The sequence below is a fragment of the Brassica napus genome, chromosome A1 (assembly GCF_020379485.1).
Source record: "Brassica napus cultivar Da-Ae chromosome A1, Da-Ae, whole genome shotgun sequence".
Taxonomy (NCBI): domain Eukaryota; kingdom Viridiplantae; phylum Streptophyta; class Magnoliopsida; order Brassicales; family Brassicaceae; genus Brassica; species Brassica napus.
Genome location: NC_063434.1, coordinates 331,884 through 349,257, shown reverse-complemented (window position 1 = coordinate 349,257; position 17,374 = coordinate 331,884). Strand labels below are relative to the sequence as shown.

The window sequence follows — 17,374 nt, the reverse complement described above, 5'->3', positions numbered from 1 at the left end:
AGACATGAGCCTTCCTTCAAGCTCTTAGCGTTTAATGCAGGGCCAAGAACATGCCTTGGTAAGAAAATGGCTATGGTTCTGATGAAGGCAGTGGTTGTGGAGATATTACAAAACTTTTGATGTTAAGATTGCTGAAAGGCAGAAAATTGAACCAAGGTCCTCATTTAATTCTTAGCATGAAGCATGGCTTTAGGGTTTCAACCAATAAGAGACCGTGAAGTTGTCAAGGTTGGTTTAAGTTCTGTTTCAAAAACATAGCTCGAGAGTATTAACAAGCTGTCTTAAATTGAGTTTGGATTGTGGTGCACCTTTGTTATGTAATGGGTTTTATTTTATGATTAAATTTGAATTAAGCTCTTTGGCGTTAATTAAAAAAAGAATAACCAGTTCCAACAAAAAGTGCGTGTGAATCCAACTCAGTTTTTCTAATGGCTTCAAAAAGCTTCATGAAGTAAAACTGTTATTAGTTTTTGCTTGGATGCAGTATGACGACGGTATAACGCTTGTAAATATAAACCTTCAATGTGAGTGATCTTCCAAATTTCTAAAACAAGAAATATATCCATTCCCAGGCAAATAAGTATAAGATTCAAACTTATTACAACAATGTGATTTTTTCCTATAACTTAATAACAGACAGTTATTACACTGTTACACATCACTATATCTCTCTCTCTCTCTCAAGACTGCCATTTAATCGCCGCAAGGTACAAGAAGAAACAAAATGGAAAAAATTGTGAGACCAATCATCAACAAACACACACACAAAAAACACTGTGAAACGTATATTAAGAAAAACTCCAGTTTACTCTTCCAAAACATCCAACTCTTTTTCAATTTCTCCGGCTAATTTACAGCTCCATCTAGCTCTCACAACGATGTAGCAGAGAGAGCGAGATACTCAACATTGCATCCTTTAGGGATGATGATCTCTTCACATGAGTGGTAAGTATCCTCCTCCATGCCCTTTCTTCAGTACAAGTGGTCCAGCGTTGTCCGGGACCTTATCCAACGCGTTCATACACGCATCGACCATGTCAGAGAATCCAGTCGCTGTTGTCGCCAGCTGTAACCGTAACCTCAAGTCCCGAGTTCTCTTCAGCAAACACCTGAATGATCTCCACATGTATTTGGCCCACTCAGCTGGCAACCCTCCTCCTGTCAGCCAGACTGAGAACTGAGACTGGTCACCTCGAGCTGCCATTTCGGCCCTGTAAAATCTAGCCAGTTCCAGTAGCATTGAAGCCTGCAGGGGAAGCACCGCTACAAACTCAGCCACAAACTCTTCCGCTAGTTCGGGTTTGAGCATCAGATTCCAAAGCACAAGCGCCCATTCGCTTGGCTGGTTAAGACCATACGCTTCTGCTACGATCAGAGCCTCCTGGAAACGAGATTGGTCAACAAGTGCTCTTCTAGCGTTTGTTTCGGATAAACAGAGCCACTTGGAATCTGGCATCCTTATTTGAAGCGAGACAAGGGAAGCCTGACCACAAGCCTTCCGTGCTTTGTTTCCAGCATCAATAGAAGTGTGAACTTCAGCTGCTTCAATGTAATAGCGCATAGAATCAAGGAGATCTTCATTTTCATCCTTGTCATACCGTCTAAACCATTGCTGCGCAGCCTGATCTGCACGTGCCTCTAGCAAAGCAGCCGTTTCATGCTTCATGTCAAAGTGTTTATATACCTGAAAACAACGAAATTTTAAAACTATCCCCAAATATTGCTTCATGTGCACAAACGTAAGTGGTAAAAGCAAATTTATCAATCAGCTATCATGATAGTGAACTTTGGTAAGCGGATAAAAAAATGATGAAATAAACTCTTTTACTTGGCTAATTCTAGCTGAAGACATACCATTGCGAATGCATCATGATCATTTGGGTTGAAGAGATTCAACGAAGTCAGAACGGCCATCCGAAAACTTCTGACAGCCTGGGCAGTACCAGTGTTTGCATCAGCAGCACTAGAAAATTTTTGTAGCAAGAGATCGAGCTGCCCGTTTTCGATTAGGATATTGAGAATGAAATTAAGAGCATGAAAGTTTCCAACTCCAGTTATTAGACGACCCAGGCATGAGAAATCTCCCTCAGCAACATAAGCCTCAACCCTAGTCGCAGCAAGTGCCACAAGAACATCAACTCCATCAAGGCACGTAGATGACTTGTAGAAGTGATGAGATAAAATAAGTAGCTCAACCTGAAAAAACAGCATTCCTTATTACCAAATCAACATTGACAAGTTATTTGCTCACTGTTTTAGAAATTCATGAGGCAATCAGACGATATTTTTAATAAGCTTTTAACAAAATCACATACCTCACACGCGTGTGGTATTTCCTGCCCGGTAATCACAAGACGCATTAATGAATGACCAATTTCCTGTTCAGATGGACAAAGCTCCGCCCACTTCAAAAAGTCTGAAAATCTCCACAAAAGTGGAGCAGGCCCTTCCTCCTTTTGAGAATCTATATATCCTCCACGATGAGCCGCCAGTAAACCCTGGCACATGGAGAAAATATTAGAGACAAACACACAAAAGATACACAGAGAAAATACTTAGGAGAGAAAGAAGAAGTCATTAATGGAGGGTTTTTTCCAAGTAATCAATCAAAACAAAACCATAAGACAAAGATTTTTGTTAAGTGTTGAAGTCAAAACTCATGAGTTATGATAATCGTGTCATATACGCATACCATTAATAAATATAGTTTAGGTAATTTACCTTCAGAAAGGATTCTGCAAGTATTTGAGCGATACTAGCAGCGGGCATGGAATGTGTTTTGACAAGGAGACATGCTTCCTCAAAGGAATCTTGTGCTTTAAGAGAAAGTAATCGTAACAACTCTATGGTCTGCTTTTGATATGCCTCGGTAAATGTAAGGCCCAGTATGTTAGCAGCTTTTATAACTGCAATGATTTTTCTTGCCAGCCCACGTCCACTGCCTTCATTTAAAATGTTCGATAGATTCTCCAGCACCTAGAATATCAGATACCAATCAGCATTATATCAACCAAAAAAAATTATAAGACCAAGACAGGGGGAAATGGAAAAAAAGGAGGTTAAGTGGTATTTGTTTGAATCAATCTGTAATAAGCTTTACAGAAACAAATGAGCATTATTGTGTGCAAGATATATAGAGGGAAGAACCTGTAGCGGATCAATCACAGGTTGGTCTATTTTAAGATTCTGTGATTGAATGATAGAACGAACTTCATCATCCAACATTGACAACGGTACTTGACTGCAAGGCGTAGAAAACATTGCTAGCTTCATAACAGTATCCAGAATTATCAGCTCAGAAGGTAAACTCTCTGGAGCAAGCTTAAGTTGGAGCTGCTTAGCAGCTGTTACTTGTCCAAACTCCAGTAAAGACAGAACAGCTCTTTCCAACTCCGCAGGCTCTATACTTTCTTCCCACTTTGATAAGCATATCTCCAAACCCGTGCTTTCCTCTTGGAGCTGGAACTCGCTTTTGATGTTTAGAAGAGATGGAGAATCTTCAGAATCAATATTCCTATCAGAAGAATCCACAAAATGTCTTCTTTGTGGGACATTCCCTTTGGCTCTCCTTTTAGACTTTGTGCTGGCACCAAATACTGAAGTGGTCGTGTCCTGGTTCCTTTGATGTGCTTGGCCAGGGGGCCTGGAGTCCTGCTTTTCTCCAATTTTATTTTTTGTTGCGGAAGAAATATGGTTGTCCATTTTTGTTATGATACTTGCAGTTCGGTCTATAAGATTTGAACTATTTCCATTCGCAATGTCTCTTCTGGTACTACTCGGACTAAATGCTCCTAAATTTTTCACATTTGCTTCTGCTTCTACAGCCAATAACCACACTCTAGTCTCGATTTCTCTCAGAAGATGCAAAGGATAAACCCTGAATATTGGTAAATCCGAAGTCAAAAACCCGGTAATATGATTATTATATAATGGTACAAGATCACTTACGGATGCGAAAGGGTTGTTAGCCCACTCAACCACTGAAGGGATAGCAGTAACAGCTCATAGATCTCTCTTGCAGGGAGATCTTTCTCCACCGCTTCTGCATGCCTAAGGAAAAATAAACCTGCCTGCAAAAGATTAAGCAACAGAATCACTGGTACCAATATCAGGCTTCCACAGATAAACTGGTTACAAGTGAGACAATCAGAAAAGTGACCTGTAAAGCAGGGAAAGAGTATCTAACAAACAGAGTTTGGCAGTGACCCCATAATGCGATTCTCTCTTCTGGGACATCCCAAAGGAATTCTTTCCATTCTGCGACCATGGATTCTGCCTATATGTAAACAAATGTCTATTAAGACGGGGCATTCAACAAATCCCTGAACATAATAATAACCAGTGGCGTACAAACAAAGCTAGCATGCAGCCAAAAAAATATCAGCTAATTTACAAAGACAGAGAAAATGTAAACACAATATGGAGCCAAATCTTCCTGCTGCGGAACCAAATTAAGGGAGCATTTAAACTCAATAAAGCTTACGCAATCTGTACTCAGTGGTAGAACCGTTCTATGCAAGGGAAAATGCCTAGTTATAGAGAGATAAAGATCAGATCATTCCTACACCACTGCAACCAGTTCTTTATCCTAGAGTTGAAAGAACCTCTACACAATCAAACTCTCATGTGTGAACAACCATCATACAGTGAAGAGGAATCGTTAGCTAGAGAAAGAGAAACTAGCATGGAAAAATTAGCTAAACCGATAAATAGGCTAAGACCATGATTTCTTATAACTTGCTAGACCTCCAGAATCCAAATGACCGGAAACTCTGGCAGATCAAATAAGATAGGAGCTAATAAGTTTTGTTACCTGCGTTTCAGTAACATGGTGAACAGAGGATGTCCAAGTGGCACCCATGGTTTCAAGTTGCTTGGCCCAGTTTCGTGCTTGCTCCCATTGCCTGTTCTTTTCCAAAGCTGCCAGTAGAGACCCATCATCAAGAGCCTCACTTCCCAAGTCAAGACCGTTCTCCCACCGGAGTGATGGCTCAGCCAAATTAACTTTCCAATAAAGACGCTGATAATATGTTGCCGCAGATCCCCCATCACCAAAATCTATTGCAGCAAGAAGTTGTAATAAGCATCGTTTCTCATATGGAGATGGACAAGTTGACAAAACAGCATCAGCAGCTTTAACAGCTGTTTTACTGATCCAAGATGCCCCAAAATTGACTTCTTTGGCTGTATTTGACTGAAAATGCATTGATTCGTCTTTAACTCTAGCCCCAAAAGAACCCAAATGTGCTGAAGCTTCAGAAAGGCGCATTTGAGAAAATGCCTGCAACAAAAATAATAAAGACAGGTCATAATCCTATGTAGAGGCAGTAAAAATAAGAATATTACAAAAGCCGCCATTTAAAATCAAAGTTATGTTACAGATTCTTAGTATCTTATTTTCTCTGGTTACATCAAATCATAACTTTTGCAGAATTTCATCTAAGTTTTCTCCCGCAGAAAAGGAGAAAAACGAACGCGGATGAACTCATGGTAATCAGAAACGGCATCAGATCCATGACCAGATATCGTGTAAAAGTCATTGTAAACAGACAACCAAGGGCCCAAAAAATACCGTAAGAGAAAATAGTGGGTCAAAACGTAAGACAAACCTGAAGAGCCCGGACAAATGGCAGTAGAGAGCAGGAAGGGAGGAACAATTCAAAAGCCTTTAGCAGAGGAAGAAACAAGCGTTGTTCACAAAGCATTGCAACCATTTTTGATAGAGACGCATGCTCATCAGACGAATCATTAGTAACACTGGTATCTTCAGCTATTTCATCTTCTGCAGCTTCTGTTTTGTGAGAGTAAAGTGTTTTACCAGCTGAGGTGCTTAAACTATTAGCTGAAGCCAATGAATCCACAGAAGTATGTGCAATAAGCCGTCTCCGTTTAGGATTCCTCCTATTGTAATGAAACTGGACACCTCTAGCATCCGTTGGCAAGGAATTTGTAGATACCACGGCTGCTGCTATATTTTCTGCTATTTTAGTGGTTATATCGTTCACCTTGATAGATGACGTTTCCCTGAAACGAATAATCTTTGTTAGAGCCAAGACAAAATGAATGCATCTTTTTATTCAGAAAACGTAAAAAAGGTTTGAAACGTAAAATGCATTAAGATCTCCCATACACCTAACCCAATTGAATTTCTGTCATCAAATTTTTTCAGACCTGGCTGCGGTAATTTCCAACCAGATTGTTAGGCATGATATAGGAGAAACATCCGGAAAGCATGATGCTATGAGAGCCAAAATAGACCACGATAACTCCTTAGCTTTCGATAAAAGGTAGTCTCCGGGTTTGTTTAGCTTCTCAGAGTAAGCCAAAACGCGAAAAAGTTCAGCAGAGACGTAAGCTCCATCCTCTGAAAAGGAACATGTAAAACCTCCACTTGTGTCATCTGAGGACGATATCGTAGCCTTCTTTTTTGAGTTGGCATGTCTTAAAACGGTCAGTATGTGAGCTTTTAATCTTTGATCACCAAACTCCTTTGATGCCTGGCAGATGAAAATATGTCACATAATCATAACGAAAAGCTTGTAACTAGCCTATGAAGTTACTGTTTGTGATTTCTGAAACCAATGATAGTTTAAGAGACATACCACACTGAGAACCGTATCAAATGGGTATCCTCCAAGCTGCGCTTCAGATAAGAATCCAACCTGATATTAACATACATCAGGTTAAAGGATAGCTCAAGGGTAAGAAAAGAAAAAGCTAAGACGAATTATCATGATCCATACCCAATCATTGTCTCTTGCTAGCACGGCAAGGTATTTGGTGCTCAGAGGAATGTTATGCATCTGACAGAAAAGAGTAACTAAACTCCAATGCAAGCTAGCAGATGTCTGCTGAGACCGCAGTTCAGACCCATCACCATCACCTGTTAACAGCCAGTATCCACTTGTCTTTCTATCTACTCCAATATCTGGAAGACTAGCTTGTTCCAGGTGATGAAGAACAAGCATTAGCGGAAGACAGGGCTGAGCACCAGAAAAACTGCTTGGAGTATGTTTTTTCGTAGAGACACTTGAAATATCAGGATAACCATATTCGTTAGCCAGGGCCCTAGCTAGTGACCCCATTAGATCACCTTCACTAGATACCGCATGAAACATAGAACCCTTGAATGATTTTTGTTGTGCTATATCCGCATTGTCATTTGATTCGTAAAAGGATGATATCCTTCTCAACGATGCCACGTCTATCCGAAGCATGCTGGCAGATAAACCACAAAGTTCAAGAAGGAAGACACACGAAGCCACCAACACAGAATCCCCAAAGTGTGTGATAGCAAGTGGTATGACCTGGAGAGCAAAAGAATACAGTCATCCAGACATAAATATACAGAAATTGAAAAAAATTGAACTAATAAAAGCGTTCCAGATAGAAGGAAAACTAAGCTAGTAATGGTAAGCCGACTAGAACATACAGATGAAAGAAGTGACTCATCATTCTGGGTCAGAGGTGCAAGTAGCATCGGAACATCTGACTGCATATTTCTTTGTCCATGTATCAAAGAGCCAGATTGATCCTCCAGTTTTATCTTTTCAACTCTATGTTCCAGGAATGCATTAAAAGCTGCAAGTGGCCGTCCACGATGCAGGAAGTGCTCAAGTCCAAGCTCGGTTCCCTAGTTTCAGTTCAATTTAAACATAAGTAACTATTATATAAACAGCCAGTAAATATACAAAGCTCACTAAAATGTTGCATGAGATGACAACCTTCCATCGAGATAATTTCGAAAAATGAGACAATGACATGAAAGTAAATCGATAGGAAACTATATAAAAACTGAAACATTCAAATCATCGGCAAAACAGGTTAAAGAAACCGGAATTATCATAGCACCACCTCAGTTTTTGTGTTGTGAAGTTCCTCTTCGATGTGCTTCTGGATGATTGCTTCCCAAGATATAGCACTTATCTCAGTCGGATCGTCCACATTTATAAAGAACTCAACACCTCTGTGCAGTAGATATTCCCCTGTAGGATATCCTGAGAAAGAAAGCCATCCAAGAGGTCCCTACAGAGACGTTCGGGTATAAGAGACTGCGGGAAACTATTTCACGCAAAACATGTGTGCTCTATAATTTCACTGAACAGAAAAATTTCTACTACTGATAACGAGTAGGTGTGTAACTTTTCTTTTCCTTCCTGCCTAAATCTTAGTGGTCATTTCCACCTAAAGGTTTGTATATGTGTACAACAGTTTCTCACAACCATCCCACAATTTCGTTGAACTTCTTAAGTTCATTATATTACAGTGCAAGTATTGACTTCAACTAGATCCCTCAATTCCAGAAAGTTAAAAGAGTGTTGTACAACTCAGAAGAGTACCTACGACAGACAAATCAGAAATGTGTACCTGGATATAAAGCTGAACTAATCTACGAACCCCTTTAGGAAACCAACAAGGCAACATCTGCAGGAGTGAGGTATCACGTGCAGCTGAGAAGAATACACTGTCACGCCAATTCAGATACTCTGACAAGACTGGTAAGTTATAGAATCAGTGAGAGTATGGCATCAATATCATTACACAAATAAACGAAAACATATCGTGGATCATGGTTACCATTCCTAGCCTTGGTCCGCAGAAGGTTGCCAGAAATATCTTCTCCAAAACAAGCAGTAACAAGCTTACTCCATAAGGTAGGGAATCTCTGAAGAAATGGTTTCAAATTCTCCAGTGTGCACTGTGCAGAAGAGTTACTGTGCCTGTTCACACTACCAGTATTCAAGGATTTTTGAATTGGCACCAATGAACACATCATAGTTGCTAAAGCTGCCATTTCTCCTGCCCCTTCAGCAATGTCATCAACAGTACAAACAATTTCATCAATATCAGGAATACTAACTTCACCATTTGGTGCTGCACCAGGTGACATAATTGAGCGTGCATTTGAAAATGATGCATCGTATTCCCGCCCCTTGATCCTGGACAGCAGCAACCATTTTGCCCAGTGGGAATCACCCTGAATACATTGGACAGATTATTGACGATTTCAGTAAATAGTGAGTTTTCGAAAGACAAACTAAAAAGCGAGCAAGAACATACATATTAAAACAAATATATGACGGACGTGTGGAAAACACTTACAACAGCTTCCTGCAATGAACTAAGTGAATCATTATCTAGGACCAATTCGTGATGATCAAGGTACAGATCCAGAAGGTTTGGCAGATTATATTGCGTGCAATAATGTATGAATAGCTTGTGTACAGCGTTCAGGGTATCAACATCTGCTCCTCTCTCCTTTCTGGACAAAGAAAGATCTAGGGATGGCCTACAAGACTCCTCCTTAAATGAAACTTCACAATTACGAAGGATGACACCTGCCCGAGCCAGAAGATATACTACATCTAGAGCGTTCTCCCAGTATTCTTTTAAGAATATAAGTTTTTTTGCAAGTTCCTGCTCCATAAGTGTTGTTAGCCACAAGGAGCACCGGATATCTGCAGGTAACCTAAATATCTTGATATAAGGAACATCCATAAGTACAGCATCCACTTCTTCGATGGAGCCTATATACTCGCTATGGGAAGAAACTGAATAATTTTGGCCAGAAGACTGCTTCGGAACATCCAAAGCAATTTGCAAATTTCCATCATATAAAAGATCCTCAGGAATGAGATCCAACAACTTAAGGACTTCATCCCAATCATTGTGACACATATAATACTCTAGCTGGGAATCCCAAGGAACATGGACACCCATGACCAAAGGCTGATCCAAAACTATCTGCACAATAGTTCAAAGAGATATTACTAAGACCAAAAATGCAAGTATTATTTGAAATGAGTTTATGGGAGTAATACTAAAAATACAAGGTTGATATGTAAAGTCTTTAATTCTCCATTTAAATGTATCATTGTTACTCTCGCAGTTGTCTACTTCCAATTCAAGGGCTTTCGTAGGACTGCTATTTAATGCTCTACAATGTGCCAATTCAATAAGAAGATATGAAATGCAACTCACACTAAAACAGCATTATTGCATAAGTGCGCAATCACTATTACAGATCTACAATTTCAACCACATTTTTTAATATTGATTGATATGCAGTGTGTAGCTATTCGAGAAGTAGCACATATGCAGCGGGTAGCTATGCTAAGTAGGTTGCAATTAATTTGAGCTTCCCCTGAACCTGGAGGTACTAACATTCTGGAAGGTGCAATTAGATAAATATTCAGACATCTAAACTAAGGAGGAAAGAATAGCTCTATCGAAATCTTACATGATCAAATGTTCTCTGATCCCAAGCATTTGACCACACAGCTGCTGCTGCCCAGTAACCAGCAATTGCATCGGTTTCATCAGGCGCGTGCTCAGATGCACTCTCATTGATTTTTGTCCAGGAACCAAGAACAACACCATCAACCTCACCACATTCAATCTCGAGATGCTGGAACAGAGAAGACCCCCCAAGGTGCAAACTAATTTTACTGGAATCAAAAGGTACATCAGCTTTCAGGAGTTCCTTTCGACGAGTAAGATATGTTTCCCAAAACTGACTGCTAGGATAAAGCCTCTTTTGGCACACGGTCAAGCAAAGAAGAAAATGAAGTGAAGTGAGCATCATACAAATCCAAGATACTCTTCTAACAAGTAATCGCTAGGAAATGTTATACCTCGATAAGAGAGATCCTCTCCAGTACATTGTCTTCATATGGTCTTAAGAAACCATGTTTTCTCATTTCTTCGGCAATTTGATAACGAAGAGATCTCCTCACTGTGCCAAATACCAACTGGTTGAGACACGCTTCTACATCCTCTCCGAGCCTTTGCAAAGTTGCAATGGCAACCCCAGGTTCACCCTACACATCAATAATGTCAAGTGCTAGACATCATACACGTATCCTACTCTCTCTAAGCAAGTATATTCAGGTTTACCTTCAAAAATAGGTCATAAGCAATAGCTCTTCCGACATCACGAACTTCAGTAAATGTATCATGATGCTCTCCATTTTCAGACGAGTCTTTAGAATGTTGAAGATGCAATTGAAGAACAGCTAAAGGGAGTCGACCGGAGAGCAAGGCATCCTTAACCACGGTTTTCAAATCCAAATTATCAGTCTTCCAACGAGCCATCATCTCCTTCGGATTTTCCAGAGGAAGAACTTTCGTCTCTGGAACTACCCCTTGAGGTACAAGGGAAGATGCATAACTTATTTCGTCAATGACCTGACCAGCTTTAGCTGTCATCATACCCAGAGGCGTCAAAGCAAGCTCCTCATTGGTATCGTCAAGTTGTCTCGACTCCGCATGTGCTGCATCTGGAACAACGTCAAGCTGAGAATCATCCTGCAAAGAACTTGGGTCTACCAGGTTCAGTGACTTTTCATTCTTTCCCTGTAACAACACACGTCATCTGTCAAATTCTAGAGCAAAACACACAAATTCTACAATTAACCTATTAATACCATGTACTACCTTTCCTAGCTTCTTAAATTTTCTGGAAATACGGGACTGAAAATTCCTAGTGATCTCCAAAAGATAACCCATCTCTGACAACCTCCTTGAATTTTCCATTACATCGTGATGCCGTGAAATTGGTGGAAGTGAAAGTAGTCGTGTCCTAGATCTTCTGTCCAGCATGTGTCCATCTTTCTGATATTCAAGTGACCCATATATGCGAATCATCTCAGTTGCAAACCTTGTAGCCAATGCGAGGAGCCTACATTCAACATATAGAAATAAGTACGAACATGGGAGCATAAAAGCAGCCGAGTCAATAGAGCTAATGGCATACGAAACCTGACAAGATAATATGTTGCTAAAACTGCCGTCTTAGAAATGCCACATGACAAATCAATATATTAAATCCTGAAGCTCTAACTGATTTCCAAAAGCAATACAGAGGAAAAAATGTGGGCTGAAGTAATGATGAAAAAATTAATATAGTATACTTTTGTATGTGTCTGAATTGAAGTGCAACGCGTAACAATTATGAACATTTTCTATGCCTTTCTACATAAACGCGTCTTATGGAGCATAGTAGTACGATTAAAATAACATGAAGGGCATCTACCAAGCAGGGAGAATACTAATTTTAATGCGTTACTGATCCATCTCACTGAAGTTGAGAACTGGAAAAGAAAACTATCCTTATGTCCTCATTACTCAGAAGATCCTCACCTAGATACAGCAGAAATCTCAGTATCATTTCTACTCTTGCGCGACAACAGATACAGAGCAGAAAAGAGCACCCTTAGCATGCCTTCTTCTGCCAGCTTCATATTACCAAGCGTCTTCAAAGACCTAGTCATACAGCAGAGGTTAATAAAAACCAATTCATGATACAGGACAAATTGCAATGATTGCTTTTTTTTTGTCAGCATTGCAATGAAAGCTATAACAAATATACACTAGAGATGAGGGAAAACTCAGGAGAAAAGGCTGAAACATTATCATATTCTTAAATAAGATGAGGATGCGTACCAACTACACGAGTGTGTCTACAGAGATCTCAATCTTTAAGGTCTAAACTAAATTCCAGTACTACAAATAAAAATGCAGTAATGATCACAAGAATACAGCATATTGATCATCTAGCTAACAACAAGAAGACGGAAAACTTCGGATAAGAATTGCAGATAAGAGGATGATGAGAAAATCCAAGTTATAGCAGTCAAAACTTTACTTTTAGTAGAAAAAATAGTTTGGCAGAATTCAGAACGAAAGAGTTATTATATACTGTTACGCGAATTTTTAACAAGCCACCTTTCTTCTCTAAGTAGTCACATCCTTCAAAAGAAACCATAAGACAAAAACCTAATTTGTCAACTGAGCCAATACAACCACGCATAACTCTCTTTTAATATTTGTTGTATAAGGAACGCAAGTTCTAACTGTGGGGAAATAAGGTTATAATAGTGGGAAAAAATACAGCACTACTAGCAACTTACTCGTTGATGTCATCATATTTTAAGTAGTCCAACGCCATTTTCAGTCGCTGCAAACGAGCAATTTTAAGGTCCCAACCTACGACAGCAGCGATTCAATTAGCGTACCATTTCTGAACAAAATTTAAGCGTAAACAAATCTATAAACCATCTTCAAGTCTCAATATATGTGAGGTTATGATAGACAAAAATCATAATGTAAATTTGAAGAAAGGGGAGAGAACAAATGCCTGAGCTTATGCAATACAAGCACTTTCTCATTCTCACAAACAGCTGAGCACTCTTGAAAATAAAATGCAAGCACCGTCATGATTTCATTGCTAGCCAAGTTACAAATGAATTCAGTTCAATTCTAGCTTCCACATGCATTGACGCATCAAACTAAACAGCATGACATAAGGTGAACTAGTTTTCAAGTAACTGTAGCTTAAATCTTTCAGCATGACACATTGTTTAACAGATAGATATCAATCTACCAGCATAATGGACAATATGACGGGTAAAATCTATAAATATAAAGCTTGAAGAATGCAACAAGGTTATTTACCAACGTTTGCACTTCATGGAACAAGTTATGTTGCTTACCATTTTCCAAGCACAAACGATCTGCAGCTTCAGGGCCTTCAAACAATATAACTCTATCTAGGACCTCAACTTGCAAAGGAATACGTGATTCATCTGTTCTCAAATTGTCTCTTCCCTGGCATCCCATGACAGTGGTTTGGAGTGGCTGCAGATATTCAACTGCCTCAACAGTAGGATAATTTGAGGTAACTGAGATGGAAGGGAGAAAAACAGAGAGGCCACTACAAGTCACCAAATAAAGAAACCCTTGGAAAGAACAACCAACTGATTCTCCTACGAAAGTTTCTTCTGCACCTTGAACAGAAATTCTGTTATCGTAATTCAAATAACTATCATCTCTCGTAGTCATATGCGTCTGCAGGCTGTAATGAAGAACCTTACAGCTTTGATCTTCCTTTTTTGTGTGTTTTCTAGAGAAATGAGTGAATCCCAATGGAGAAAAACATAAGTTATCTTCCGATCCTAATTTTTCGGCAGATAGAAACATCTTCCGCATGACCTGTGAGTCTCTTTGGAAATTTTCAAGTCCCCGCGCATTTGTTTTAGGCTGAACAGTAAAACCACTCAGCCATGAACCACAGTAACCAGCTCTTCGATCAAAATTGTTTTGTTGTCTTTTCAAACATGGGTCAGACATAGGGGTATCAGAAGCAAAAGACCTAGGATCACACCTGGTAAAAACGTCTTCACCAGCGTGGTGCACTTTTTGCTGGCCAATGTCCATGCCACCGACTTTCCACCCAACCAGACTTCCAGGCCCCAGATGACATAAAGAAGGTATAGATTCCAAGGGCATGTGATATTCTTCGGAAACAAAGTCATCAACACATAACACGTATACTAAACCATTTTCGTCAACTGCAGCTACGAGTGGCGTATGAGAAGCTAGAATTAGTTTCCTAAACTTTCTTCTGCCGGCTGAACCAACAACGTGAGACTTAAACATTGATGGAGCAAGACTTTGAAAGTCATTTCGGTCATCAGACTCTGCCGTTACTTCTTGCACATTTGATGAAGAATGCAATCCAGGACCACATGTCTGTAAAATATCGTGATGAGCAAAACAATCCCCAGATTTCACATCGTATAGAAAGATCAAACCAGAAACACTGAGGCAGATAACAAACTTATCAGTCATTCGGAAATCTGCCCATTCATTTGTAGGTCTGATACTTGTTTCCCCAATATTCACAAGGGAGACCCATTCCATCCCCCAGTTAAACAGCTGAGCCACAAATACAACACTCTTACCCTTGCTTTTTCCGTTTGCATTGCTTGTAGGCGTAGATGCACAGCCCGATAACTCCATAACAAATCCAATCAGAACATGAGAATCGCTGGAGAAAACTTTGGTGCACCTGTACATACCTTCCTCCGGCATATTACCCTCCTGAAGATTCGAGAAAGGTAGATCACCATTTAATATGCTGAATGAAACGACATTCGCAGAACCAGGAAACGCTGATTTTTCAGGGAACCTTGATTGTCTTATACCCTCAATCTCAGTAGTTTCCACATCAACTAGAAAAGATTGCATCCACTGCTTTGAACCATCAAAAGAAGAGGCTGTTCCGTGTTCCGGTTCCGGATCCTGATTAAGCCTAGAAGGTCCCCATTCAACCCACTCTCCATGCCTCAGCTCACCATTTGGTTTCCCATTGGCTACGTCACTTGAATCTTTGAAACAGCAAAAAGCATGGACGGTAACACCATGACTTCCAGATATAAACAACAATTCCCTGAACAACGGATCTTCGTGCCGGTCGTAAGTATCCCCACAACTACCCCAAGCAACGGACTTTGCATCAAAGATAAAAGGAAAACTACTGCAATTATCTACAAAACCTGGGTCACCAGAACCAACTCCTGATCCAGAAGGAGGTGCAGTGTTCACTGGATCTGACCCGACAGATACTGTAGTAGGACAACTGGACTCGTCACTATGACAGTTTACGGGAACCTCGCTGCCAATTGAACTCCCTGGTAACATCATCGGAAAATCATTGAAAAACGCTACAAAAATGAAACGCATATGAATAACAAAACAAGCTATAACTGTTACCTGCAGTCAGAGGTAACAGCAAAGCTTCGGAGTGGTGGGAGAGCAATAACAAAGACTGCCTCGACGGAGAAATAAAAGCCTCCCGAAACTCTGATAGATTGAGTTGCAATTGAGAAGGCTCCCACTTGTGCAGCTGCAGCAGTGTTGGGCCTTCCTTCAACAACTTTTCCATCTTCTCTTTTACAATCACACTGTACATAACAAAAGCACGCACAAATCAGATTTTGTACCACAGTCGTGTGGAATCGTCCGAACTCAACTCCAATCAATGAACAGAGACTCGATGAATAAACAATCGGAACCTAAGAAGGCGAGATTCCGATCCTAGAAACTACGTAATTCAAGCTGGAACCTCAGAACCCTAGCTCAAAATCGATCCCAAAAGCAAACAGTTCTCAGAGAATACTTTGAGAGAGAGAGATCAAGAGCAAGAGAGACCTGAATTAAGCGATTGAGATCAGAGGCGAGAGGTATGGCGAAGGCATCAATACTTTAAATTGAAGGGGAAAAAAAGTCGTACGAAAGAAGAAGATGAAGAAGACATTTGTGAGATGGAGAGATGGTTGGCGGTTTCCTCCGTCGAGGATTCGGTTCACTTCACGCCTACACGGAGGACCACCGTGTCAGTCGTCTGTTTCTGTGCTTACGTGGAATTCTATTTTCACCTTTTTTTCTAAGAAAACAAACTCAACATGGGCTAAGCTGATTGGGTTTTATGAGCTTTACCTAAGCAAAGGTTTCTTATATGGGCCTAAACTGGGCTGTATCTTCCTTCCAAGAATCTTAAAAATACTCCCTCATTTCATAGATTACAATTTTAGGATTTTAATTTGGTTTCATTAAGTGTTACTTTACATTTTTAATGCAAATTTATAAAAATATATTCTAATTTTAACTTCATTATTCTAATGCATTAATGGGAAAAAATTCCTGTAAATATATTAATGATAGATTAAAAAAAAATTTAATATTTTATTAACTTGTGTGAAAAATTGTGAAAGAGATGAGAGTATCAATATTCAATAGTACTGTCTTACTATAAAGACAAATTATGAAGGGTTGGCAGCTTCAGCATTTGTATTTTGTTTAAAGGGTAATTTTATCAAAAAATATACTTTTACAGATGTGATAACAGTTTTTCATTTTTTTTTGTCAACAACAGTTTTTCATTTAATACATCGGCAGGAACTATACATTATTTTAATGAAAACACTTTTATTCATCTTTTTCTTCCTTCAAACGAGACAATTTTTGGTAATCATCTTACAGCTCGAGGAACTAGACATTTTGTTGTAGAAGTAAGAAAAGAAAAGAAAAGATAAAAAGGCAAGAAAAGAAACAAGATTAATTTTAAAATTTTAAAAATTAAAAATAAGAACAAGAAGTCAAAAAAAGATACATGTATGTAGTTATGTGAGAACTTATGCTAATTTGATTAATGATTTTGTCAAAGAAAACCATGGTATATTAGTTTGCTAAATAAACCAGTATGTTAGTTGGTACTATCTTAATCTTTGGCGATTTCTATTTATATGCTCTTTTAAATTTTTTATGCTAAATAAACCAATCTGATGATTTTTTTAGTTTATTTAACTTTTTTTTAAAGCTGGTAGTTTGAACTTTTCTTTTTTGTAAAGCTTAAAACTTAACATTGTTAAAAAAAAGACAATAGATAGTTGCTAAAAATAATTAGTTCACGGAAAACATTATTTTGTTACTCCAAAAATCATTAATGAGAGGCGGAGAAAATGTAAAAAGGGAGGAAATCGTGATCCTTGTATTTTCTTTGACTAAAAAACACTTAATATTTTCTTGTAAT

At 39.2% G+C, this 17,374-nt stretch overlaps 1 protein-coding gene across 1 annotated transcript; it reads right to left on the bottom strand.

Moving 5' to 3' along the window:
• Positions 1-541: 541 nt before the first annotated feature.
• On the bottom strand, positions 542-16,238 carry LOC106352043. The gene is made up of 26 exons (XM_048777594.1): positions 15,994-16,238; positions 15,556-15,746; positions 13,494-15,473; positions 12,912-12,987; positions 12,142-12,264; positions 11,437-11,680; positions 10,897-11,355; positions 10,635-10,820; positions 10,241-10,534; positions 9,103-9,744; positions 8,578-8,977; positions 8,368-8,495; positions 7,855-8,025; positions 7,433-7,633; positions 6,744-7,307; positions 6,603-6,662; positions 6,172-6,497; positions 5,610-6,024; positions 4,814-5,281; positions 4,160-4,276; positions 3,949-4,070; positions 3,148-3,877; positions 2,722-2,976; positions 2,316-2,498; positions 1,855-2,196; positions 542-1,684 (listed from the first exon to the last, which is right to left on the bottom strand). Exons 2-26 carry the CDS (start codon positions 15,725-15,727, stop codon positions 935-937), a joined length of 9,408 nt encoding a protein of 3,135 aa, XP_048633551.1. The 5' UTR covers positions 15,728-15,746; positions 15,994-16,238; the 3' UTR covers positions 542-934.
• Positions 16,239-17,374: the final 1,136 nt, after the last annotated feature.